The sequence below is a fragment of the Phalacrocorax carbo genome, chromosome 4 (genome assembly GCF_963921805.1).
Source record: "Phalacrocorax carbo chromosome 4, bPhaCar2.1, whole genome shotgun sequence".
NCBI lineage: Eukaryota > Metazoa > Chordata > Aves > Suliformes > Phalacrocoracidae > Phalacrocorax > Phalacrocorax carbo.
In genome coordinates, this window is record NC_087516.1 from 25850090 (window position 1) to 25877689 (window position 27600).

Sequence of the window (27600 nt, forward strand, 5' to 3'; positions counted from 1 at the left end):
CAGAGCAGGCAACCGGGGTCCCGCAGGGTGACCTCTCCACCCGCAAGAGGCGTTGCTGGCTTTTCACCCGGCCACGCAGTCTGCGCGGGAGGATGGGGCCTTGCGGAGCACAGCGTTTGCCCCTTCCTTGGCATCGTTTTTAAGTAACACGTATCAATCAGGAGAGGGCACGATTTTATATGGCACGCTATAACAACTGTAAGCACGATACAGTGAATCAGTGGCAGCGCCTGTCCCTAAGGACGGAGCTGAGAGAGCGGGCCAGGATCTATTTAACAACCCTTGCTCTGGGTGAAGTCCCTCCGTCTGTCCGTGTGCGTGGCGATACGCGGCTCCCCCTGCACAGGCGGTAACGCGCCGTGCCCCCCCGCCGAAAGCTCCGACTCGAGCAGCAAACGCAGCCCTGGGGCAGAGCCAGCCTGCCCGCCGACGGGCCGCGGGGGGAGCCGCACGGCGCCGCGGGGCCGGGCCGGGCCGGGCCTCCTCAGCCCAGCCGCCCCCGGGCAGGGAGGCAGCCGCCGCCCCCGCCCCGCTCCTGCCCCTCCAGCTGCCAGAAAAGCCCGGAGAGGGGGAGGGCTGGGACGGACCGAGGGACACCCGCACACCTGCCCCGGGCCGGTGCCGGCGGCGGGGCTGGGCGGGCAGGGGTGGCGGCGGGGGGGCGGCCGAGCCAAGCAGCGCTGCTCCCCGCCTGCTCCTCTCCGTCCGGCGCGGGGAGGCGGGAGCGCACCCGGGCACGGCGGGCTGATGGCAGCCCTGAAAGAACCACCCCGGCACGGGCCCCAGGCAGCCGACGGTCCCGGCGGCCGGGGCGGGCGAGCCGCCAAGCCGGGGCGGAGGCGGGCCGACACCCCTGCCCCACGCCCGCCGCGCTCCGGCCGCCGGGACGCGCCTCAGCAGCCCCCACCTTCTGCCCCCCCCGCGCCCGGCCCAGCCCCGCCACCTCCCCGGCGCGACGGGGCGCGGCGCGGGCAGCCCCGCGGCGGCAGGGGCGGGAGAACCGCCGCCCGGCTCCACGCCGCCCCGCTCCCTTTCCCAGCCCCCGCCGGCGAAGCCAGCTCGGCGGCAGCGCCCCAGAGCGAGCACCTCCCTTCCTTCCCCCCCGGGCGCTGGGTGTTGCTGTTGTTTTGCCGCCGCAGGTCGGCCGGGGTGGGCAGGGAGGGAGGGAGGGGACGGGGTGCGCAGCGAGCCGGGTGCCAGGCGCACGCCTCTGCCCGACACACGGGCGGGGAGGAGGAGCCGGACGGGCAGGTTTGTCAGCGGGGCGGTGGCGGCCCCGCTCCTCTCCCTCCCCTCCCCTCCCCGGGCTGCTGGGGATAATTAGTGTCTGTGCGAGTCCGTCTGCCCCCGGGAGGCAGGGCGGGCGGCGCGGAGTCACTGCGTGCCCGGCTGTTTGTTGCGCGGTGACTCGCCCCGGCCCCTCGGCGGAGCCTCCACCCCGCGGGCGGGGAGCCGCCCGGCCCGCCCGGCCGCGCTCCCCGCCGTGACCCTCCCACCGCCACTCACCCCGCCGGCCCGGGGAGCCTGGCAGGGCGAGCGGCGCCGGCGTCATGTGACAGCGCGGCCCGGTGCCAGCAGCCCGGGGGGAAGGCAGGGGAGCGAGCGGGCGGGCGGAGGGCGGGAGGCAGGGCGGCGGCGGGCGGGCAGCTCCTCCTCGCACACAGAGCCGGAGCCACCGCCGAGGCGCCTCAGCCGCGGGAGACGCCGGCCTTGGTGCCGCCGGAGCGCCCCCAGCCCCCGCCACCTAGCGCGACCCCCGGCATTGCGGGAACCGACGGAGGCCCGGCGCCCTCCGCACCGCCCGCCCAGCGTAAGTGTGAGGGCGAGGGGGGGCCGGGCCGGGCCGTGCCGGCTGCGGGATGGAGCTGCCGGGGGAGGAAAGTTTGCAGGCGCTGCGAGCGGCGTGGAGCCCGCGGCGGCCGGGGGGCGGGACGCCGCCGGCAACCCGGGGAGCGGGAGCGGCGGCCGGGCCAGGGGGCGGCGGGGACGGGATCTCCGGCGGGGTCGGGCTCTCCATCCGTCTGTCCGCCGCTGCGGAGAGGGGGGGGCGCGGGGGCTCGCAGCGGGGCTCCCTCGGCGAGCCTGTGAAACTTCCTGCGCGGTGAGGCGGCGGGAGCAAGGCGGGGGGTGCTGCTGTCCGCCCCGGCGAGCAGCGCACCTGTGTGGCCGGCGGCGCCGCTCGGGGCCGGGGCTGGGGCCGCCTCGCCCTCCCCCGCCGGCCGCGCTCCTCGCCGGGGGGCCTGGGGCCTCCCGCCCCTCCGGGCCGCCCTCCCGCCGAGCGGGGCCGCTGTCCCCGGCCGCCCGCCGGGATGTGACAGGATCGTCTCCGGTTAGAGACCGCCCGGGATATCGCGCCGGACGACGCCGAGGTGAAAACTATAGCTGGTTCCCTCGGTCGTGAGGGCAGTGGGGGAAGTGGCAGGGCAGGAGCTGGCTCTTGGCAGTGTACCATCGGCAGCGCCGTGTCCCCGGTTTAACTCCCGCGGAAGTCGGGGATGGGACCGGCTCTCAAAGATTTAGCCCTCCTGTTGTCATCTAACCTTGGCACCGCTTAGCTAGGATGTAGGCGAAGCTGAAAGGCTGGCGCCTGGGACAGCACGGCAGTTAAGTGTGGAGTTAGAAATAACGACCGTAATTAGCTTCCCTTTTCTGGATGCCGAGTTTTTTTGTTGTTTGAGGTTTTTGGGTTTTTTTTGTGTTGTTGTTTGTTGTTTTTTTTTTTAAAAAGCCGAAATGGGAGTCGGAGTTATTTGTTTTGGACCTTTGTCAGGTGAGCGCCTGGCACAGCCAGGGGAGCCCTGGAAAAGGAAGGTTCAGCGACAGGAGCCCGTGCTCGGAGATCACAGCACCTAGTCAGAGGTTGGGAGAAAGACCTATTTCAGAATAGCTCAAGTTATAATTCAAGAGTTATAGGAAAAAAAATACATTGAAGTTGCTTTGTGTACCCCCCTGGTGATTCGGGTACTGTACTTGCACTGTCTGCCTTGTTTTATTTGCTTACTTGCCTTTGAAAAATCAGGAAGTGCCACTATTTGTGGAGCCGAACTCTGAAGGTTTTATTGTTGGGAAAAGATTAATTCGGGAGGCTGATAGGAGAGCTGTGAAGACTTGTCTTTATTTAAACTAATATCCATATATGTTCATTACCTGTATTGAAAACAAAGGATTACACAGCTGACCGCTAATGATTTTTCCATAGAATACTTTCAAGATACACTGTCTTGATAATCACATGAGGAGCTGCTGCTTGTGTGAGAGGAATTACATCTGGATTTGATAATCCTGCCTGACCCAGAAGAGATTTATTTCAAGCTAACTTTCCCCTTGTATTTTTAAGAATATTTTTTCTAGTATCAAAATACAAAAAACCCGAGGCTGACTTGAGTGGCCTTTCTTACTTCTTCCCAAGCAGACAAATACTTTTTTTTTCCCCCTGCACTCCCTGTTACAGATATGTTATAGACCACAAGGGACACTGGGAGTAAGGGCAGGGGAAAAAAAAAAGGATACTAAATAGTCTCTCTCCCTTCCCTGAGAAAAATCTGAGCAAAATCACTCCTAAGTAGGAGAGCTGTGAGGGAGCCCTCAGGTATTGTGAGGATTTGACCTAGGCAACACCTGTTTAGCCAAAAGCAAAAGTCTTCAGATAAATGATGATGTAAACATGAGTGAGATTAGTCGAAGGCTCCAAGGTAATAGAGATGGCAGTTATACAACCACCAAATTACTTATATTTCCAGATTCAGCAGGAAGAAAGTAAGGAACCGACACTATCTGAGTAAAACCTACACATTGCTGTGTAGATGCTGTACTAGTTGGTTGTCACCTCATGTGCCTTGTTAAACTTGAGCCATGAAACCCCACAGCAATTATTAGTGTTACTGCAGTACTCATCCACATAATTTGCTCTAACACATTCTCATATTGGATAATACTAGATCTCTGGCCCATGGTATATAAATAACCAATGCAAAGTACGTTAGAGTATTTGAAACCATGGCTTTGAAGGAAAATGAATGTAGAAGTTGTTCTGTTGCATGATATCTAGATAAGATGTGCCTTTCCTCTGCCTCATGTTGCCAGCTTATTTCATTTATTCAGCTGTATATTTGGGTGCTTCAAAAATAAAAGCATTATGTCCATGGGCAGTCAGGTCCTGAGGCGCAGTCTGAGTGCGTATGAAACAGGGATGTAGAAGGCTAAGCATGTGCTGGCTTAGAAAAATATTCTTGGGTGTACTGAGTGATGTTGGTCCTCAGCTATTGATCAGTACTGAATAAAAAAAAGTGGGACACTGTCCAGGAGCAGCCCCTAGCTTTACAAATCACTCCTGCAATGGTCTGATCCCCCTAGCTCTGTCTACAGAGAAGGTGCTTGCTGTCAGGCTGGGTGCTGTCAGGCTGGGTGCTGCCTGTTTGATGTTATGAAGCTTTAGCTCTTTTTAGCTACTAGCATTCTGTAAATACAGTAATAAACCAACAAGTCCTAGGGAAGGTTTCAGCTAATCGTCATGACCCATGGTGTCTAAAAATCTCCCGCTCCCTTACGTTAAGGGAGCCTGTTTGTAAATAGGGCAGGTCCCCTGCATAAGGACACTGTTTTTCTTCACACCCAATGAACAAACACCTCCACCCACTGTTGTTGTTTTAAAAGACTCCAGCTGCTCATGAATATAGGGTCAGGGAGGGCCGCCTAAATGTTTCTCTGTGCTTTCTCCCCAGCGCAGCCAGCAGAGCTGTTTCCTGTTCTTTGTTTCAAGGCTGGGGTTTGCGTCACACATTCCAAGTGGCATATGTGGTGCTCTTTCCTGTTTCAGGCTGTTTTCTGGCAGATCGGTAGCCTCATCCGGGCCCCTTGTCACTGCCCCTCAACTCCCAATCCCCACCCAATGAGTTATCATGGCTCTACACACTCACGATTGCTTAAGATGCCTGTGTTATGTCATAATGAGGTTTCCAAGTTAACCTTTAACGCACGCCCTCGACTCCAGTATGTTTATGGGGGTGAACTGGAGAGCTTCTCTCCCTTTGATGAAAACTTCTACTCGAGTCTCCAGAAAGTTGTGAGCCAGTTTTCTGCACTCACTTGCTCATCAGCTGGTCTGGAATAGCGCCATTAAAGTCACGGAGTTACACTGGTGTAAGAAGAGTGTAAGAGAGAAGAGAATCCACACCTGTAGGCTCATGCTTGCCAAGAGGGTTTTGGCTTCTGCCCTTACCCAATCTGAATGGCCCACCGTAAGCACTTTGTATTTCCAGATCTCAGAAGGAATAGTTATTTTCTCCTTATACAGACTAGAAGATTCACTGTCTTCCAGATGTAATACAGAAAATGAGGCACTGCTGGCTAACTTTTCTTTGGAATGGATAGGTATGGCGGTCCCATATTTTGTACTTTGAAGGCATAAAAATAAATTTTTTTACTCCTGTTTTTGCATTTGTCTTCTCCTTCCACCCTGTTGCAGGCAGACATAGATAAGCATCAAGAGGAAACTCAGAAAGAGACCGTAAATCTTTTCTGTTGCTTTGGATCTGACAGAAGAAGGGCTAAAGGACCCAAGCCAAAGCTCATTGAAATCAAGAGAAAGACTTGCATTAACTTCAGTGGGCTTTGAACCAGGCCCTGGGTGAAAATGCAAGATGGAGTGTTTATTCTTCTCTGTCACTTATGGGCTGGAATATACATGGTTTCTGTGCACACAGAAATATTTCCACCCTTTCATTTTACCCCTTCTTTATTTCACTCATTTTTAAGTATTCTTCTAGTTCCTGCTGTTGCTCTTTCAGATGCTAAAAGTTAGCTGTTTGTGGTCATTGCAGGTATCTTCTAAAAAGTATTGGAAACACATTCTTTAAACTTCCTTTTTCAGGGTTTAATTTTATATGAAAAATAATTTTTACTGAATTATGTGCACATCCTTACATCAACTTTTTTCTTGTCTGTTCAGAAATCCAGATAACGAGAAGTATTTGGCCACAGAGTTTTGGTAAGTTATTTATTGATTTTTTTAATTTGTTACTCTCAGTTGGTTTTACTTAGTTTTTTTAATGTTAATTTTAGAATACCATGGGTGAGCTTATCCTTAGAACCTGATTAAATATGTTAATTCTGGTACTGTTAGTTTGCACAGGATTTCAAACATATTTAATAATTTTTCCCATGACAGAGGAAAAAAAAAAAAGTTTTGCATTTAACTGCATTTGATATTGGAAACTGGTGTATAATAAATGCAGTAAATTTTGTGGTTCATACCTTTTTGTAGCCAGAAGTTCTACATAATCGGGGACTGAGATTAAAATTATAATAGTTTTGTAAACCAACTTTTTAATATTAATTAACACCACTAACAGGAGGTCTTTTAGAGTTCCTTTATGCTGTCAGCATTGAAGCTTTGTGTTTTCATTCCAAGGCTAGCTGCTTGCAATCCAGAATATGAAGTTTGGCAGAGCTGGTTTTAGGAGAGATTTAACCCTTCCCTGTTAAGCACTCACTTGATGCAGAGGCTTCCTTTGAGGGTTTTGTAGCTGTAATGGGTATCTCCCAGGGGAAGTGTAAGTGTAGATCAGCCAAATGGAAAGATAAAGCTCTAACAGGTTTTTAATAGTAAACTAAGTCAGAATGGAAAAAAAACCCAAACGTGTGGACTGACTATCATGCAGTCAATGTGTGTTACCCACAAACTAACTTGATCCGTGAAGGCATGACAGACTTTCCACTTTTAAAGGGTCTAAGCTGCTTTGATCACTGCCTCATTTGTACTCACTACACTGTCCAGCTTTTCTCCCTGTTTTTTTTTTTCCACTTCCGTAGGTACACAGAAGTTCATTGACATTTGCCCTGTATTCAAATCCTCATTCAAATTAATCATTTAGGCTATTATTCATGAATGTACATTTCCTTTCTTTAGGATTAGGGGTTGTTTTTCTTCTCCCCGTACTATAAAAAATGTTGAATTTCTGTTTCATATGTTTCATGAAATAGCAGAACCCTTTACGTATGAGAACAGTGTTTTCTGTCATTCTTCCCTTGTAATAAAAAGGTAGGATTTCTATGTATTCTTTTAAATTTTCTTCAAAATTAACCTCTTAAGAAAAACACAACAAAAACAAAGTTCAGTTTGGAAGGAAAGATTATCATACCATTCCACATACTTCACTTGTTTTCGAAAGTCTGATTTTTATCCTTACTAGACTGTTTCTCCTTCGAAGAAGTAGCTTGAGACAGGAAACCAGACAGCAGTCTGCCCTGATAAGGGAGAGTATTGTCTAATGGAGGTGCCTCAAGAGCTTTTCTTTCTCTTTCCCTTAGAGAAATATGTAGAACTCCCATAGTAAATGTAGAACTGAAGGCTGAACAGGGTTTACATAGGCTCCATTTTTTCTTGATAGAGAAGACATTTTCTTAATGAGTGCTTCAAGAACTTTTTTTGCCCAAAATTTTTACATACAAGAAAGCCATTTGCAGGCATATGGCTTCAAAGAGCCTGTGACAGTATTATAGCAAATTTAATGGAAATGCTGATTAGTCTGCTACACAGCTGATAAATTATTATGTCAAAGTAGTTCTAAGTCAAACAAAGTGACATCAGCAAAGTTAGGATGCACAAGTTGTGCAAAAAACCCAGATTTTTCCACCTGCTAGCATTTCTGAAAGGAGAAAGGTAAAAGATTTTCAAGTCAATAAAAAGCAAAAATAGTCTGAAATACTAAATAATAGAATCCTATGGAAATATTCTTTCTCTTCATGCCTGTCAAGTAAAACTTTCAGCAGAAAATCTTTGCTCAGGTACTATTTTCTTTTTACATGATATCCTGACTTTCTCAACAGTTACTGCAGTTTCCCAGTGGAAATCCAGTGAGTAAACAGAGAAGGCTGTCAATGAGTAAAGGGTTTTCTTGGTGTACTACTACATGATTCTCCCCCTGCTCTGTTTTTCAGGGACTGACTGCTCTGGTCCCTTCCCCCAGCACCCTGTCTGGGCCTTTGCTCCTTCCCATGCTCTTGCTTGCTTTGACTAAGTCTGACTGCTGTGCTGAGCTGGAGAGTTTCTTTGCCTGCTGCTATTTTGGGGCCCAGTGCAGTTAAGCGCTTGCTTACTTCCCATTAAAGCTAATGGAACTTCAGAAACACTTTTTGCTGACTCAGGTCTTGATGAGCAACTGGTACAGTAAGTGCAAACATCTTGTTACTAGCTCTGGAAAACTCTTTTTCTACCCTTTCAAGGGAATCCTGCTCTCAGAAACTGTTTTTTTTTTTTTTCCTCTGTCAAGCTCTCTTGCGAGGTTCCACTGACAAAAGACTTCTCATCCAGGTTCAGAAAACCTACCCACCATTTGGATTTCATCAGTGGAGAGTCTTCTGACATTATCACTTCTCCATAGCATCAGGAGAGGTTTGACTTGAGGCTCACAGAGAAGTAACATTTTCAGATCAGCAGCATAAGTCCCAAAGGGCTTGGAGTGAAGAGCTTTGGCCACATGACTTAGGTTGGCTGCTAGATACCAACAGTGCTGCAGGAGCTGCAGTGTCTTTGTGGAGGGCAGTCATGCAGTGCTAATTTAGCAGATATCATTACATTATTCTGTAATTATACCAACAATAACAATCATACCTTGAAGCTTGGAGGCAAAGCCTCACAGTACCACAGGGCAGCATTTCTTGCTTCCCCCAGGCACAAAGATTGAGAAAGCAAACCCCATGCATGCTTTCATCCAGGGTGAACAGAGGCAGTATTTATGGTCAGCACCCCCTTGTCCGCAGCAAGAGTATCTGTTGGGTCACTGACTGCTCTTCCAGGTATTTAATGAGAGCAAAGGCTCTGTGTTAGAGGGAGGGTTTGTAGTTGCTAGATGTGCACAGTCAAAACTGGCCCTTCACCCCACCCTTTCCTTTCATAACAGGTCTGCAGAGTTGGTGGACCTTGAAGGTAGATATACAGAGCTGCCAGGAGTAGCTGCAGTACGGTTGCGCTTCTCCAGCTGCTCTGCAGTGCAGATGTGTAGACTGAGTGCATTCTTTAATCGCTTTGCTCGTTTCATCCAGGGTAAATAATCTGTACAAGTCCTTGTTGTCAGAATACATGTTAAGTACCTTTAAGCTTTCATTTACTCTTAATTATGTCTGTGAAACAGTAAACCATATCTGTCAGGGAGTTAATATCGAGAAGTCTTCAATCCTGATGAGACAGTGAGCTCTACCAATGATGAACTTCCCTTCTGGAATGCTGCATATTGGATCATAAGGGCAGAGTTTGTGCTTTTTCTGGCTTGCTTTCTTCACTGGACTTCATATAGGAAAATACTGAGGGACTTTGCCTGGACTTTACCTTGCACCTGTCCTTATTTGCATACAAAACCCAATTGCTTCATTTGTCTTTCTGAAGTACAGGGTGTGAGCAAAATCTTATCAAAAGCCATGTCCTGTTTGGACAAGTTGGACTGACTTGGCAGAGATCCACAGGGTGGAGTGAATGGGAGGAGGCAAGAAAGTAAAACTGGGTGGCTTGTTAGCAGAAAAAGAGAGGGAGAGAGAAAAAAAAGAGAGGGTGGAATGTTTGCCTACCGGATTGTAGTTAATTATTTAGTTTCAGATTACATGCATTCTAAATTCTTTTAACCCACATGAAAAAAACCCTTTAATGCAGAATAGTTTATCTAATAACGTGAAATACAAAGGCCCTTATTTTTTAATACCCTTAATATGAATATATTGTTGTCTCTTCACTGTTTTTTTCCAGGGTACCTCAGGAGTGAGAGACAGTGTTTTGATTTTCCAGAAATTAGTTATATTTACTAAACAATTTGCAGGCTTTCAAACAAGTACATTATGAAATCAGTGTGTAAAGTAGAACCCAACTGTTTTTTCATTCCTCTGTAATAGAAACAGATAAGGCTGTTTACCTTCCCTATTGCCCCTTTCTCAAATGTTTAGGAGAGAGAGATTGGGAGGTTTTGAGTTAGTAGGCACAATTTTACAAATAGACCAGGGAAAACTACCCACTTCTTTCTAGAAGTAGAATGCTTTGTTTGTGTGTGAGGGTGCATGCATGTATTTTGTTTGTGAATGTGGTCCAAGCAATCAATTTGGAGCATTATTTTTAAATACAAAAAGAGTTGTTTTGTGAGGTTATTTGCGGCATTAGGAAAGTGTCCTGAGCTAAATTTTAAATGCCAGACCCAAAGCTGGTTTAGATTGACTCTATAGCAGCTCTGTCAGTTTCCACCAAATAAGAATCTGACCCTCTGATCCGGGCCAACAGGGCAAAGCATTATGTATTAATTTTCCTTTCTTGAAAATTGGTTTCCAGTCACTGTCAAATGGGGAACCTACTGCTTAAGAGTAACGTGATAAAGAACTGACCAATTTCTGTACTATGATGCAGCAATAAAAGTAGTGTTTTCTTCTGCTGTTCTTAGATGACTACACCTGAGAAAGACTGAGAATTACTTTTCACTTTTATTCAGGGCATTACACTTTCTGTTGTTTGTGTCAGTCTAAGTCCTGCACAGTAATTTAGAGCACTCTTGGGAAACACTCAAATGTGTAGCATGACATGTGAAATGTGTATCAAGTGTCTTTCACACACTTTCTTGAAGTAAAAGGTGAAGAGGAGTAACTCTTAAACTGAAGAAAACCCAATTTTAAAACTGCGAAAATGACAAAAAGAGTAGCCTGGGAGCATGACTACTTGTTTAGAACAAACTCCTCCTCCTTCTCCCTCCCTCCCTCCTTCTCCCTCCCTCCCTCCTTCTCCCTCCCTTTCTTCACTGAAGTACAAATTGGTGTGTTGCTTTATCTATGCACATACAAACTAAAAATTGAAAATTTCTGGAAACCTGAAAGCAAGTAGTTCCAAATTCTTGTATATGAGGTTTGAGATGCTACATTTTACTGCAAACTTTTAAATGTCTAAATGTATAACTTTTTTTGTTTTTACCATGCATACATGTGGGAACATGTGTGAGTGATGCATAGATATACATATATGTATTTAATGCATAGATATGGGGAAATATTTCTGGGAAGACATTTGTCTGAAACATTAGCTCTATCTATGCAAAATGTTAAAAACCTGAAAAAGTTATCAATTCAAAGAAAAATAGCATAGTTAATAACCTTCTCACAAACATACTTGAAGTATTTTCAGAACTATCACAACTTTTAGAAAATAGTGTCATCTTACATAACTGCTTCTAAAATACAACTACATGTTAAATTTAAACTGGAAATTGTATTGAGCTTCTCTATTCGTTTCACTTTTTTTGTGATTTGGGTTTGTCAGGCCTTTGACTTTTCTGAGAAGAATTATGAAGATACTTTACTTTTGATACTTGTTCGTTTCCATTATTCAAAATGTACACTTTCCAGAAGTCTTTAAACTTTTTTCATAGACCTGAATAATTAATTATAGACTTGTAACAACTCATGCCATCTTTCTCAGGAAGCTCTTAACAGATTTTTATATATAAACAACACATGGTAGTTAATTGCAAGATTGTTCATTAGTGTAGGCTTATTAGAATAGTTTTAATTTGGGGAGGTACATCTTAAAATCTTCATTTAAATTTCTGGGAGAGTTTTCCAGCCCCAGCTACAAATCTGTTGTTGAGCCTTTAGCCTGCTTTCACAGGGTGAAATTGGATGGTGTAGGTTGGCTGTATTCGTTTCTTTCCAGTGCCATCTACTGGTCAAAATTGATTTTGTGTTTTGTTTCTTTGGCCTCACATCTTAATAGAGGTCATACCACTTCCAGGCAGGGCTGTGCACTGTACAGGGCATGGTCAGAACTTGCTGCTTTAACATCAGTCATATAATGTATAACCTCAAGTGATTTCTAAAAGCTTGCAACTTCTAAACATCATTGAGAACAACCTTCCTTTGCCTCTCTTGGTTTTCACTCGGTACCCTTATGGCTTATCCCAGAAGAATATCTCCTCGTTTCCTTCACAGCATCTTTCCAAATTGACCACAGCAAATGTGTAGTATGATAGTTATGACATCCTTTATGCTAAATACTTCTATTTCAGGCAATTTGAGATAATCTAGAATTGGACAAGTGAGGTTGAACACTGTAGAAAAAACAACTGAAGCTGCACAGAATACAAGCAGATTTTTTGAAGGGCTTTTTTTTTGCACAGTTAGCACAAATTGTTCAATTGTCACTACATCTATTATCTCATGGAAATAACTGATGTATTTTTTATGTTAAGTCATTTTAGCATGTTGAATGTACCTCTCTAAATTAGTCCTGCATTTTAATCTTTCACATTGATTTCAGTGTTACTGTATGTGAAAGTTTCAACTTTTCTATCAGGACAAGAAATACCCTCTCCAGAATCAGTTCACTGTATTATCAGTTAAACAAGATTTTTCTGAAGCTATAGTGCTGATGAGAAATGCATAGTCTAAATTGTAATGTGTTTACACACTAATAACAGCTAATGAAAGTGACAGTTCTGTGATTTGGTATGCTGACATGCACAACAAAAATTCAAATTAACTTTTATTAAAGTGAGCAGATGTCCCTTTGTTTCAATAGCAATTGGGACAGAATAAGCTTATAATAAATGAAATATTTAAATTTAGCTCAGTCAAATATTTAAGAAGCTATGTTAGAGATGGATAAGTATTTAAATTAATCTGACAAAACGGTAAATTCTTTACAATTCAGAAAGTTGGTTAGGGGGGCTTCTGCAGCTTTCTAACACCTTGTCTTTTCCCTGCAGGCCTGGACATCAGAGTCATCAGAACAAGCAAATAAAAAAGATGCTAATGTTTGACCCGGTCCCAATCAAGCAAGAAGCCATGGATCCTGTTTCAGTGGTAAGACTTTTAAAATATTTTAGCCTTTGTGATGACTCTATAGTTTTTTCCATCTTTCAATTCATACCAAGTTTTCTCTAAGCTTTGGACTAGTCTAGGAAAGGCTGTGAAGTTATATTTTGGTTTTAGGGCAATCAAATTTACGCTCTATGAAAACTTTTTCTGTAGTTTATTAATTTATTACCCCTAAATGACCTGCCCCGTTACCCCTGCTGGTCTTCCCGTCCCCAGAGCAGAGGAGAGAACATCCACATACTTCTCAGCCACTGCAGTGCAAATATGATCTCTGTAGCTCATGCTGCTGATGGAGGTGGGTTGAAATTAAGTTGCCAGACCTCACAGTGCAGTGGCAAGAGCCTGTGGTTTCATTGTTACACCTTTGAACTAAATGAACAGCCGCTCACTGTCCCCTTTTCTGTTTCTCTCTTGGTTTTGAAAACAGGTGCCTGGGGCTAACTGTGCTGTGAACAGCAGAAAATTAATCCTGACAAAGAAGTAGTTGCTTTTTGATGAGTAGACTGGGTGCATTGCCTTACCATGTGAACAGATGAGAACCAGAGCAGTGGAGGAGGAATGGGGGAAAAAGGGAAAGGGGAGACTTTTCTTTACAATTGGATTTAATTTTCCGTCAACTTGGTGTATAGGGTCATCTCAGAGAAGAGTCTGGTAAGCGAGAGCAGCAGGAGTAGCTGGGAGGGGTACAGTGGGAATTGTGATGATTTAGGCTGCTAGGGAAATAAGGCCTTAGGAAGCAGTTTCATGTATGTTTCACGTATTCAACTGCAGGCTGCTGCTGATATGGAGGGTTCAGGCTTTTCTCCCTCCTTTCCAGCTTTCTGTCTCCTTTGTACGACATGAAACTTTTGGGTGGCCACAGGATGATTTGGATCCTTTGGGTCAGCTCATTGAATGGTCAGAATTGCTAACCATCCAAAAATACCCTTATTCTTTGGTCAGATTAGGAAGCTGATCTGACTCAGTCTGCAGCTGCTCAACGCTAGAGCAAGGGGAGGGGGGAGAACTGAGGATGAGAGAATGGGATCTCCCTTTTCAGCAGTAGCCTGCAATAAGATCAGATTAAGTGTAACATGAAGCCACACCCTTAGAAAGGCTGATCAATTAAAAGGGTGAAGTCAGTGCGCATAAATTAGTGCATTAAACTCATGATCTGAATAGCATCTTTCAGTGAAGTGCTTGCTTCCTGTTTTATTTAAAAGTAGAATGTCATCAATTTAAATCCATCTGTAAGCAGTCTGATTTCTTCAATGTGTTAATAACACTTTTTGAGAGTTAAGTTTATATGTATTTTAAAATGACAGTTTAAATTTCATGGGGTTTATCTATTTGAGAGCAATCATAGAAAAAAATTATCTATCACTGAGGGTGTAAATATGACAAATTCCAATATTTGGGTCAAGGAAGAACCTTAGTACTGGCCAGTCTACCTGACACTTCAATCACAATTTTTGCATAACCTTATTAAAGTTAGTGGTGATTATCAACAATTATCTAAGGAGATCTAATGGTGTCCATCAAAGGCCACTTTTACAATAACACTCTAGAGACACTGTGGGCTATCTTTTGTACACATCTGCCTTCATCTCCCAGTGAAGGTTCTGCAGTGACTGGGGATGATGCGCATGAGAGAAGGTCGTGCCCCAGACAGCTGTGTGCTGCTGCAAAATGGGCAGGGTCACACCCTCAGCAGCCTGACCAGGAGAGGCGTGAGCAGTCTTCCCCAGATTGGCAGATGAAGGAAAAACTGCAATTGGAAGAACAAGGGAGCATTTCTGAGCCAAGTGCATTTCAAGATTGTATTTCCAAATGTTGCTTACTCTGTACTATGTGCTCCTTGCAGAGGTGTGGTACCTGCCCATGCGCTGGACCTCTGGAGGCATCTTGGGTGTTCTTATAACTTGGTGCAATCGACCAGGCATTAGAGACTATTCAGAGCATTTTACCAAATCTGTATGCTTTCCTTTTTGTTATTGCATAATGAAAAAAAAAAAGGGGGGGAAGGAGAAGCAGAAAGTCCAGCGGAAAGGACGTTTTTTGAGTGAGATTCCCCTTATGGAGATTACTGTGGTTTTTCTCAGGCCGAGGAGTGTGTGCATTTCAGCTTCTGTACGCAGACAGGCTGCTTAGCCCCAAGACCTGGAGGTCCTGGCTTCCCCAGCACTTTTTGGTCTTGTGGCTTCCTTGGAGCCCTGCCACCACAGACAGTTCCCCAGCAGAAACTGCTCTGGAGACACTCTCTGAAGGGACGAATCATGGTATGGAGAGAACGTAGGAAAGGATAGCAGCCACTGAACGTGGCAGTTTTCTTGACCTTCTTTTGAGAAGGTGGAAAGAAAGAGAAACTTAGTGTGGTGTTTGGGAGGTGCTGAGTGTAGCATTCAGTTCTCTGTGGGCTGGCATAACCCAGAATTCTTAAATCAGGATTTATTTGTATTGTATCTGTCATTCTGATAGTATTACTAAAGACCAAACTAAATGAAGTCCCTTAGGAATTATTCATTATTTTACCTGAACATATGCTGGCTGTAGGTATAAAGTCTGTCTTTAAAACATCCCCTTAGTTGGGGTGGGAAAAGGAAACAAATTCTGGTTTTGACACCACTGTATTTCAGGGTGTGCGGCTGAAAGGATTAACTATACTTCTCTGATGACTGAAGCTCACACCCACAGTATTTCATCACTCTACCGACAGCTCATGCTACTGACTGAAGTATTGAACATATTTTAGGATGGTTCTTACTGAACAAGTGACAAAGTCATGAGTCCTACCTACACATTTGCTGTAAGAACCTTTGAAACATTTGGACAAATACCAGTGACGGTTCAGTGAAAGAAGTTGAGTTTTATGTGTTACCATCTTTCTTTGAACTGAAATAAAGAGGTTTTCTCTGTCTTTCCATCAGTCCCAAAACTACTTGTTTCACCCATTTTTAAAGGTAGCTATATGCTACATGGGGGGGTTGAGGTCTTAATGTACTGGAATACAAATGTCAAGTGGTGAGAATGCTTTTTCATGTATTAGCTGCTATTGGGATTAAATCCTGTTCATCCTCTTACATGATACTGATTTGACAAATAGTGTAAGTAGGTAAACATGTTCTCAACCTGCTTCTGTTTTTCTAAGAGGCTGGCTAAATCTTTAAGTTAAATTCCTAGGTTTAGGTAGTTTATAAAAGACTTGGTGAATTTCTTCAAAATCTGTTCACCAGTACAGCAAAGAAGATGTTTCATTGCGGCAGTACAAAAGAATTTAGCAAATTATATCAAATTAGTGCTTGATAACGTCCCCTTGTAGAAGCAGCGGTCTTCTTGGTGGTGATAGGTGTGCTTATGACTTATTTGGCCAGTCTTTATTCCTGATAGATTGTCAAGAGGAAAAGCATTGTGGTGCTTCTTTTCAATTTATTGATGTAATTGTGTGAGCCACATGGATATAACTCAAAAATACTAGAAGTTCCTTTGATTTATTTTCCATTTTCTTTGTGGCTTTAGTGCTCTGGGTTTTATTATGGACAAACAGCGAGGGAAGATAAATGAATTGCTTTGTAAGGCCCAAAGAGGGAAAGTGATGATATCAAACATTATAAAGAGCTAGGTGGAGACTGTAAAGGAATATAAGTTGAAATACAATCCTGCATCTTGATAGTGATGTACTGTAGTGACATACCATTCTGCACAGGGATGTTTAAGAAAGCAGAATTTACAGGAAAGTGGGAATTTGTTGGGTTTTTTTCAATCCAAGTTAGGCAAAACTCCTACTTACACTGTTCATTCCCATAGTAGAAATCCAAGGAAAATGTATCAGCTTAAATATTTTAGGCAAACAGAGCAGTGATATCTAATTTTGCATTGTTCCACCAGAATACTTTGCGTAAGTTCTAGGATAGGTGGGAAGAGGCTGCTCTTGGAGGCTATGAAGTACACTTATGCTTCTTGCAGTTAGTGTCATTTAGAAAGCCAAATAGTGGTAGTTGGACTTTTTTGTTTGGGTTTTTTTGGTATTGTTAATGCTCCCAATTCACAGAGAGAGACTCTGAAGTCATCCTTACTCTCCCATCCCATATCCCCCAAGGGGTACTGTCCGCTTCCCTGGCAAAGAAAGTGACTTACCAATTTGAAAGCAGTGGTTCATATCAATCTAATGGAAATTGCTGTGTCCCAGGGAGCTAGAAACGGAAACTTTGCTGTGCTAAAAGGTACAGGAAGCTTAACTTCAGAACCAGGAGATAGATCTGAGTGTGACTTACTCCGAACGAACCAGGTTTCAACCACACCTCATTGGTAGTGAAGCAAAACTGTTTCCCACCAAAGAGTGTCTGATTGACAGCAGATATTTTCCTTTTCATTGTTCTGACATCCTTCTCGACTTTTTCACCCTTTTGCTTCCCAACACAGATGGTTTGTCACTCCACTTTTTTCTGTCACAACTTTATCTGCAGTTCAGATAGAAACATAGCAATTAAAATAGCAGACGGAAGAAAAGTTTAGAAAAATGATTCAGCTTCCCCAAACTCCCAGAAAAAGTAGCTGATATTAACTGTGTACCAACTTAATTACAACAATGAAAGCCTTCTAAGCAAAATAATGCAAGGCATATGGGATAAAATACCAAGTCTCTAAAATGATAATGTCTTAAAAACATCATTATTTTCTTCCTAATTCTTGGGAAGTATTTCTTGCTTGTCTAAATATATTTTACTGAACTTGTCCAGTTCACAGTTCTCTGTGCAACATTTTAATAGTTTGGTGTTTTTTCAACACACACATACCTCCGGTGTTACTTGAAGAGTTGAAAAGAGGATAACTGTTTATACAGAAAGGTTACAGCCTGGAGATGCTTCATTCTTTAATAGCCTTGTTGAGCAAAAACATTCCCTAAGATGTAAATTGCATAGTCTTTTTCTTTTCTAGTATTCTTACAGAGGCAGAAATGTTCATAGGTGGTGACCTTGTGAAGGTCCCTGACAAACCTGCAGCACTGTAAATGCACTGATGCTTAGTAGTTCAACGTCTACCATTTGTTGGAACTGAGTAGACTTTGTACTATAAACCAATAACAGCAATTTTAACAGAAGCAATTAATATCTCTTATGTGTTTAAATTTTGAATTTTTGCCTATGACCATAACTTGATCAGTTTTAGTAGATATTAAATACTGATAAATACTAAACTCTGTCAATAGTCAGTGTTCAGTCACTTAGAATGCTAATAATTCCATCACTTGGCTCAACAGTGGTGGCAAATCTACAGAACTTGTTTTAGCCAGCGCTGCTTGCAGTAATGGCATTTTAATAGAATTCTGAGGAGCCAATTACCATCAAAGGTGAACGTTTTTATAGATTGAATTTGTAAGAATAGTCATAAAGAGAATAAATAAAGTTTCAGGATTTTAATGTAATATTTACTATTTGAAGATTAATCATAATTGTATATGCTGCTTTATTTGAGTATTTTATGAAATAGGTGACTCAGCTTTGTTGTTTTATCACAGTGCTATGAACGCAGCAGGAAAATTTAATATTTTCTGAACTCACTGTTTCAAACAGTAGCTGAAAAGAAGACAAATACGTTTGTGTCTCATTTTGCAAAAATACTTTTAGCTAACATTGACATTTAAAATCAACTAACTGTCCCTCACTGGGAAGACAAAGGTAAGAAAACAGGAAGATGTATTGCTAGAAGTTTTCACCCCAAGAAGAAAAATAATTGAAATGTCATGGGAATGTTTATATAAAAACACAGTAGTTTTACACTTCTAATCTGCTTCACTTTCTACTATTTTGAACTTTTTAAAAACCCACTCATCAAAGTCTTTTTGGTGGCAAAGAATTTAGCATTTTTTTTAATATTGGTGTGAAACTGTTTGGCCTTAATGTGAAGCTTTACTTACTAGAATCCAAAGATAGCATTTTATTTCAAAAAATTTCCATTTAGCCCTTAGACATTGTATTGCATTTTCTATGTCTCTCTGCTCTGTTAGAACAGCACATCGGTTTCCATTTTAAGTTGTCTGTTAGTAAACAACCTCAGTTTTCAACACTTTTAAAATGCAAAATTGATCTGGATAGTCTGCAATGAGTGTTAATACTTCTTGGTTTACAAAAGTTATTTCCATTAAAATGTGGAGATCACCATGTAGGTCAAGATTAGCTTTGGGGTTTATATGATCTCGTAGTGAAAACTGCTAGTTACTACTAACAGGAATATTCTTCCAACATGCCAAATATTTATCCTTGTACTAGTTTTCCAAAATCAGACTGGCTAGTTAGTTGCTTTATTTCTCAAAAAAAGAAAAGGTTTGGAATTTCCCTTTTGCACCCCTGAGTTTCTCACCTATTGCTTATATAATTCCGCAGTGTATTTTTTTTATTGCTTGTAGGGTTCAGATACATAATTTCTTGCTTTAGTGATGATTGTTTTCCAATTACTTAAGCAGTTGATTGGGACCCATTACTTGAAATTCTAAGTCCAATTTAACTCCCCTTTTGCTTGACTTTGTGTTCCTCAGTATATAGTTATATGCTGGGCATAGCACCATGTATCTCCCAGGTCAGTTAAGTAATGTGGAGCTTAGTACATGAAAGGTAGTTTTTGAGGGAGAAAAAGAGCTGAATAAGCCTTCACAATTTGTTTTCCATCATCTGTTTTACATTGCTTCTGAAACAGTGAGTCAGTACTTGAATAACGTCCTTTGAGTGAAACCTTAGGCTTTATTTAATTCACTTTTATTTGCAAAGTACATTAAAGTGCTTTCTTGAAACTTTTTCATTTTGCCTCAGTTCTATTAGCCATCTTTCTTTTTCAGCAGTAATTATGTGTGTGTTCATTATTTGATTTTCTTTTTTTTTCCCCCCACTCCTTCTGACAGTCATACCCGTCCAATTACATGGACCAAATGAAGCCAAACAAATACAGTGTCATTTATTCTACACCGAGTATGTTGCACAACAAATTCTACCCAAACCCTGAAGGACTATCAAACGGAATCCAGCTGGAGCCAGTAGACCTTACGGTGAACAAACGGAGCTCACCACCTTCAACTGGAAGTTCTCCTTCCCCCCTAAAATTTCAGACTGTGCATAGGAGAACTTCACCTGGATTGACTCTGTCCTCACCCAGCTCGCCTCTCAGTAAATTCACACCATCGCCCCCAGGAGTACAGCCTATCTCCATGCCAATAACAATCCCACCTGTAATGGCCGCTGCTCTTTCACGCCATGGACTGAGAAGCCCTGGAATACTCCCAGTTATACAGCCTGTTGTGGTCCAGCCGGTTCCTTTTATGTATGCTCCCCATCTTCAGCAGCCCATCATGGTGTCCACGGTTCTTGCAGATGAGATGGAAACTCCAAGTAGCATGCAAGGTTGGTGTTGTCAGCATTTCTTTTTTATGCCATCGCATCCTGGGAAACTGTATATCCAAGCACTTTCTTGTGTGTTTTTCGCATTTTAGGAAGTGGAACATAATTCCTGTTCTTCTAAAGTATGCAGGCATAGAATTTACTGTGTAAATATTTTACCACACTTACCAAGGTCATATTGTGTTCTGATTTATACCTGCATAAAGCTGTTTATCTACTGAGATTTGGACTGATAAAAATGTTGGACTGATTTTTATTTCCATAACTCACTGTATCTTTGATGTGTTGCCTTCCCTCTCCTACCCTCCCCCATACAGTGCCTGTCATTGAGTCTTATGAGAAGCCTACACTGAAGAAAGCTATCAAAGTAGAGCCAGGAAGCGAACCATCGAAGACTGACTTCTATCCTGAACAAATGTCACCTCCAGTGATGACCTCATTGTCTCCCCAGCAAGTAATGTTGCAAGAGTAAGTAGCTAACAGTAGTCCCAAGATCAGCAGAAGAATGAAAAGCAGCTCATTGCAGCAGTTACCAATTTTGAGGAGTGTGAGGGCGTGTTGCTGTGCATTAAAACATCTGAAATACAGAAAAATATCCTTCCCCACCACTGCCACTGTGAAATGAGATTTCAACTTCTTTGTTTTCTCCTGTTCAGCAATATAGGAGTTATAGGTATTTATACATCACAACCACATAGATCTGCCATTTATATAATGCATTTCTAAAGTAATGCTAATCCCAATCCTACAATTTACCAAAAGTAGGACTCCCAATAAGCCAGTGATATCTGTTTATGTAAAACCAGCAGCAAACTGAAAAGATACTGTAAAGACATTTCATACTGATCTCTCTATTTATGTTACATAAAATACCTTTCTTTAAAAATTTTCTTGTGACTTTCTTTTCCTGGAGGACCTCTCTGTCTTTTAAAAAAATTTTGGCTACTTGGTGGAAAGAACCCCCTCAAGCCTACAAGTTCTGTGTATATCCAGTGAAATTCTGTGTTTACCTGAGGCCATTGTTCCGTGGGTGGTTTTTTTGGCAGCTGAAGTAGTTCCTGAAGCTCGCTCTCCTCCCAGCCACTTGTTTCCACCCCAATACCAACTCATTGTGCTGGTACAGTCGTTACTGGGGCCACTGGATGAACGGGATCACAGATCTAACTGGATTAAAACAGTCCTGTGGGCAGAAGGCAGAGCAAGGGCTAGAAAGAAGTGAGATCTGGGGCAGAAACTTTTTAATGGGAAATATTAAAAGCTTCTCAGGAAGTACCTGAAGAGCCATGGGCACCCTTCCATTTCCCATTTTCCTATGGCAAATTCTGTCAACCAAAATCACAGAATGGCCTGGACCCCAGCGCATCCTTCAGCGGGCAGTGCTCTGGGCAGGTGTGGAGGCTGCTGGCGTGGCGCTCGCAGGAGCTAAAGTTGGGAACTGAGCTGGGCTCACGGCACATGTCCTCAGAATCCATTTCTGCCCTTTCTTCCTGCTCACGCCCCCTCCGAGCGGTTGTACAGACCTCGCTTCCTAGGGTGGCAAAGAAGCACTCCAAGCCAGACTCCCAAAACCAGTGTGTGAGTGTGGAGCGATTCAGAAAGAGAGAGAAAGCATGGGGCAGGTGGTCGTCTGCATTTCCTTCAGAAGGCAGCCTCTTCCTCCTGCTCATGACCGTTCCCCAGTTAGAAGACACACTGTGGCTCTGGGGCTGACTACATCCTGCGCAGTCTTCTTGTGGGCACCCCTCCTCGTTTTCAAGTCTCTGACCAGCTTAGATGCAGCTTCTAGACTGCAGGCTCTTTGCAGTTAACTGGTTTCCAGCTAGCTTTCATAAACTATATGCTGTTTATTTTAAAATAACCTTATATATTTTATTATAATAAACATAAAATAGTAAACATCCGTGTTTACTAGGTCGCTACTTACCTTCCATAATGGACCTGCCACACTAGGGAGTCAGGTCTGTATGTACTTGGAACTAACTTCTGCTAGGTCAGGGCTATCAAATGGTTCAGTTTAGTTTTGTTCTTCGTTAGACCTCTTTAACAAGAGCAAACCAGTAAGTGCTGTTCTTGGCTGATACCACACCCTTCCTCCAGGGCTGAGACTTCTGCAGACTTGTCACCTGCATTAGTGATTTGCATCAATTATTTCCCAATGGGTCCAGTTTCCACAGGAAACCCATCTGCTGAGTAAAGAATACAAAACTTGGTATAATGTGTAGGTAGCATTGTTACAGAAAGCATTTGAACAGTCCATGTTTCCAAAGCATCTCCTCTGCTTGCCCATGCTTGCTCCATGTTTACAGAGACCTTGTCCTGATATTGTAAAGGCTTAAATTGCTTCCTGGCGGTCCTGTAGAGCCTGGAGTTCTTGCTCGTTCCTAAAGCCAGCCCTTTCAAGTTCACATTCTGCTGTATCCGCAACAAGAAGTTAGTAAAGGGTAGTGTTTATCTTTTTATCATTTAAAAGAATACATAGACAAATGACCCAAGTTACAAGATGAGAGACGTAGACCTTTATAAAATTTCCTGTTGTCTCACAGCTTCATCATCCTCTCTCTCTGCATTATGAGCTATAGTTAGGCAATGAGGTTTTTTTTTCACTGTTCATAGGTTCCAACTGCCCAAAGCACACTATTTAGACACATAAGCTACATTGAAAGGGACATAGGAAACCTTCAGCCTCACTTTTAAGTGACTGATTCTGCTTTAGTGTTAGTTTTTGGCATACGCATTTTTATATATATAAACTGTTGGTGGCATTTCTGTAGGGATTGCTGGACTTTCTGGTATGTCTGATAGTCGATGTAAGTGCAGTTACTTCAAAAATCAAACCTTAAGTAATATTCTCTGACCAAATACAAGAAGCCTCGTTTATGTTCTATTTTCTTGTGAGTGCAAGTGTCAGAGTCGAACTCATGCTGCCAACATAGTGTGGTCTGTTGGTAAAGAGGGAGAAAAAGCTGTTGAAATTGTAACATGATTTTTGGAAGACACTTCTATCTATTAAAGAATGATGATTGAATGGTTAGACTTAATGTGAATTTGAACCTTGTTGTGCAAGAGAGGATGAAATAGGGCTGTGCTTTTATTATTGGCACTTACTTAATATTTACCTCTGATTTTTGACACCACCTATAACCATTTTTTAAAACTGCCACACCCTATATGTTTATTGATAACATTCTGTATTCTTGCCAGCCACCTTCCTTCTAAAGGGAAAATGAGACAGAGACAAATTCTCAGCGCTTTTTTTACACGCTCTCAGATTGAAAACCATCACAAACGGTGTACAGTCAATATCCTTTTTGTCCCTTTTTCCAGATGTGGCCATGTCCAGAACTAGCATCCACACATAGGGATTTAAACCAAGTTTGCGTGCTGTCCTAAGGAAGAGCTTCTCCAAAAAGACTAGCACGCAACAGCATTAAAACTGAGCATTGCTCTAGAGAAGCATTTATTTGGAAGCTAAAAGCCTGCCTTTGAGAGCATGTACATCTGTGTCTAACAGCACCATCTGGGCTGTCCTGCCATTACAATATTTTTAGCTAGATTTAATGTGTACTTGAAGAGTACATCACTCAACAGTCACAGAAACACCCAAGAAAGAGTATTTGGCTGCCGATTGCAATGTTGTAACTCTAATAAAAGAATTAATAACAGAATTAAACTTTCCCCACATGGGTAATTCCCATCATGCTGCTATGGAGGGTAATAGAAAATTTTTTTCTTGTTAAACCATGCACAAGATTTTCTTTGCTGTGCCTGGTAAGTCTTTTTTTTATTTAGTTTTAACCAAAGGACCTTTAGCACGTGCCCTTTATTTTGCTGGCAGAAGTATGTGTTTCTGAAAGTTAGGCCCTAAAGGAACTTGGTTTAAGTCACTAATATAACCTAGTGTTATAAAACATAATTTGATCAGTAAAGAAATGTGAAATACAGTGACTGAGAAAAGACAGGAGTTGTAGAAAGCTTATTTCAGTCACATGGAGGCGCTGGTTTTGCAACAAAGAATGCTAATACCTGCACATTATATACTAAGTTCCAGTTAAAAGCTGAAAAATATATTAAACGCACTGATACAGTTCTGCTAATGGGTTGAAAATGCAACTTTGTGAGGTTGCAAGATTTGTAATGCCACATACCTTTTTGGTGAAAATATTTGCTTTTCTAACATTGACATGGAAGAAAGAATCAAGGTTGTCCCCAGCTCTACACTGGGGTTGGAGTTCAAACCTAAATATCCACAGCCAATGACACCTTTCAAGATGCTCAGTGTGTTTGCACATGTGTGGATGTTTATGTTTCTGTTTGTTACAAAAGTCCATCTGTTGTTAGTACGTGTCTTACCTGCACTGTACCTGTGGGCTTCAAAAGCAAAAAAATGATGTTTATGAAGGTGGAGGGACAACTTCAGACATCCTGTGGGTGTGCCACATGGGCTAAACTCTACTTTTAGGAATTGACGTCAGTGGTATAGGGAGGCCGCACCCTCCTGCCAGCACCAAACAGGAAATTCTTAATTACTCTCTACAGGAGTGGCTGGAACAATAAAGATTGAGTTCTGTTTTGAAACCCTAAAGATACAATTTCTTTAATAATATGGGATCGCTGTTTCCAATTACAAGCAAATCAGTTATGTTTGAAGGAAGAAGAAGAATTGTGAAAAAATACAAGAAAAGGTCACTATGAACTCAAGAGTTTGAGAAATCTCATTTGACTGAAAAACAGGAATTTGAAGGGGGGGTTTTCCTTTGTAAGTTTAAAAAAGCTAGAGAGTAGTAAAAATGGCTACATCATGCCACAAAGTGAGTAAACATTTAAAAATACTGCTAGAGTACATTAAATTTGCTAAACCCTCTTGAATTTTTCGACATGCATGTAATGTTGTTCTTTCTGCCAAGAGACATAGTGGTAGTGAATGAAGAAAGGGCTCTGTCATGAATCAACGTTAGCTGAGGTTTGCTGTGTTAAATGTTTTTCATTTTTAACATGCAGTTTGACTTTGCAGGAATCACCCTTCAGTTATAGTTCAGCCAGGAAAGAGACCTTTACCTGTGGAATCTCCGGACACGCAAAGAAAACGCAGAATACATCGATGTGATTATGAAGGCTGCAACAAAGTCTACACTAAAAGCTCCCATCTGAAAGCTCACAGGAGAACCCATACAGGTTTGAGTATTGCTATGCTTTTTCACCAAGTCTATGGTAAAACAGTAGACTAAGCTTTTAGTTTGTGCCAACAGCCAGCTGACCACAGGTGTAAATAACAAAGTGACAGAAGTTAGACCTGGCGTTGTTCTGAATATAATTTAGGCTGTGCAAAAGTCAGAGGATGTAGCAGGAAAAACCCACAACAAGAGACTGTAAGCCAAAGCAGGATCATGGTGGATGCTGGTACGCTTTACATTCACTGGCTCTTCGCTCGTTTTCAGTCCAGTTGCTTGCAGATTACTCATTCCACACACCCTGTAAACACCAAATCAGTTCAAATTGCACTACCTCACCTCTTACATCACTGTTAAATTTGACTGAGAATTCCATGGGAGTAGCCCATTTGCAAAAGTCTGGACTGTATGCCAAATACAAACACACCTGCTTCATGTGGACATGCTGACCACTGGTCCGATAGTGCTGCTTTCTGAGTGAGTGTTCCAGTACACATATCCCCATCTCTGTTCTCCGCAGAAATGTTCATCTTGGCATGCTGAATGAATATATGTACATTAAAGATTTTTACAAAGATACGGGATGCTTTTAGGTAAAATGGAGCCCACTTCCTGTCTGTGCTACATCTCTACACAAGCCAGCCCTTTACCGGTTGGGCAGCACAACAGTGTTAAGGAGAAGGAGGATCTTAGGTTTAGAATTAGATTTTAGAATTAGAAAGTAATGACTGAGAGAGATTTTAAGTTGAACTACTTGTGACAGTGGTGCCAGTTATTTATACTACAGTAACTTTACGAGGTCATAACAAGATTTCTACCTGCTGTGCTGAATGGTGACACCAGTCCTTTCCCCCAACTAATCTAGAATATGAGGTCCTGGTTTTGAAAATACTTGAAGGAATGCTTAAACCTTCACACTTCTGGGCTCGATGAGACAAAACAAGTGCTAATGTGGCAGAGGGAGGAACAGAGAGACAACAAAAAAATAAGTTGTGGCAGGAAGCAATTTTTTGATCTGTTACCTTCAACTACACAGTTTCTAGCGCAGAGTACTCTGCAGCCCAGTGCTGTTCGGAGGCTTTTTGAGTAAGTGTTGAAGTACATGCTGAAATACAACGGGGCAAGAGGATAAATCTGTCAGATATTTAACTGATGTGTTTGTGTCCTAAATCCCCACTTCTGTGTTTGTTTTTCCAGGTGAAAAACCGTACAAATGCACTTGGGAGGGATGCACGTGGAAGTTTGCTCGTTCTGATGAACTAACGCGGCATTTCCGCAAGCATACAGGAATCAAACCTTTTCAGTGCCCAGACTGTGACCGTAGCTTTTCACGTTCGGACCATCTTGCTCTTCACAGAAAACGCCACATGCTAGTCTGAATGTCTTCTGTCCCTGACTCCTGTCACACTTCTTTTTTTTTCACGCATTTTAATTTGGATTCAGCTGGTCTGAATCTCTGAGTTTATACCATTAAAAGCTTACATATGGTCAGTAACAGATGTTATCTAACCCTTCTATGTCCTTGCCACGGGTCAGACCTAAAGAATGTGAACACTTTTTTTTTTTCTCCTCCTGGGGATGCTAAGCAAACCCTTTCTGCAGACAGTATGTTTAATGTATTCCATTGTGAATAAGGGAATTTGTAAACTAACAGCTTTTGTTGGTTTCTTCATATAATCAACCCAGCATATACTGATAAAGTAGTAAACATTATTGAATATCTGAAATGCTAGTCCTTGCCAGAGACTTATTTATGTGCCCTGTAAGGGATACACTCTCATTTTATGCTCAACAATGCAATGAACGGACTCCCAACCATGTTGATTTCTGCAATATGGTTAATACAGCAGTCTTAGAAAGGCACCTGATTCAGAAATCCCCTCTGCCCCAACAGTGAATAACACTGTAGAAATAAATCTAAGCAATATAATTACTTCACAGAAAGATTGAGTCGTAGTGTCATTTACCCCAGACCAGAAGAAAAATTGGCAGGAATTGGTCTATACATAATAATGTGCATCCAAACCAATGTCGTCTATCCTCTGTATTACAGTGTAGTATATATATCCTTGGGTTTATTGCATAATGCCCTGGTAGATTTGTTAAATGAAGACCTTGTGTGACTCTGTATGTCTGGTTTCTGTGCAAGTGTATGGGTGGAACGCACACGGTACTCTCCTGTGACGCGGCATTAAATGATATTCATAGAAACCTACCACACCTCATTTCAG

At 42.8% G+C, this 27600-nt stretch overlaps 1 protein-coding gene across 3 annotated transcripts; it reads left to right on the forward strand.

The window, feature by feature from the left end:
• Nucleotides 1–1637: 1637 nt before the first annotated feature.
• Nucleotides 1638–27499, forward strand: KLF3 (KLF transcription factor 3). Of its 3 annotated transcripts, none has more exons than XM_064449286.1 (7): nt 1638–1810; nt 5948–5986; nt 12726–12822; nt 19709–20204; nt 20519–20669; nt 25213–25373; nt 26567–27499. In XM_064449286.1, exons 3-7 carry the CDS (start codon nt 12766–12768, stop codon nt 26746–26748), a joined length of 1047 nt encoding a protein of 348 aa, XP_064305356.1. In that variant the 5' UTR covers nt 1638–1810; nt 5948–5986; nt 12726–12765; the 3' UTR covers nt 26749–27499. The 3 variants fall into 3 exon arrangements, with proteins under 3 accessions (XP_064305356.1, XP_064305357.1, XP_064305355.1); XM_064449287.1 differs by lacking the exon at nt 1638–1810 and adding an exon at nt 2227–2369; XM_064449285.1 differs by lacking the exon at nt 1638–1810 and adding an exon at nt 4396–5370.
• Nucleotides 27500–27600: the final 101 nt, after the last annotated feature.

Coding starts and splice junctions, on each gene's coding strand:
- KLF3 (XM_064449285.1), top strand. Junction 20,205..20,518: donor AACTCCAAGTAGCATGCAAG/GTTGGTGTTGTC, acceptor TCCCCCATACAG/TGCCTGTCATTGAGTCTTAT. Junction 20,670..25,212: donor CAGCAAGTAATGTTGCAAGA/GTAAGTAGCTAA, acceptor TTGACTTTGCAG/GAATCACCCTTCAGTTATAG.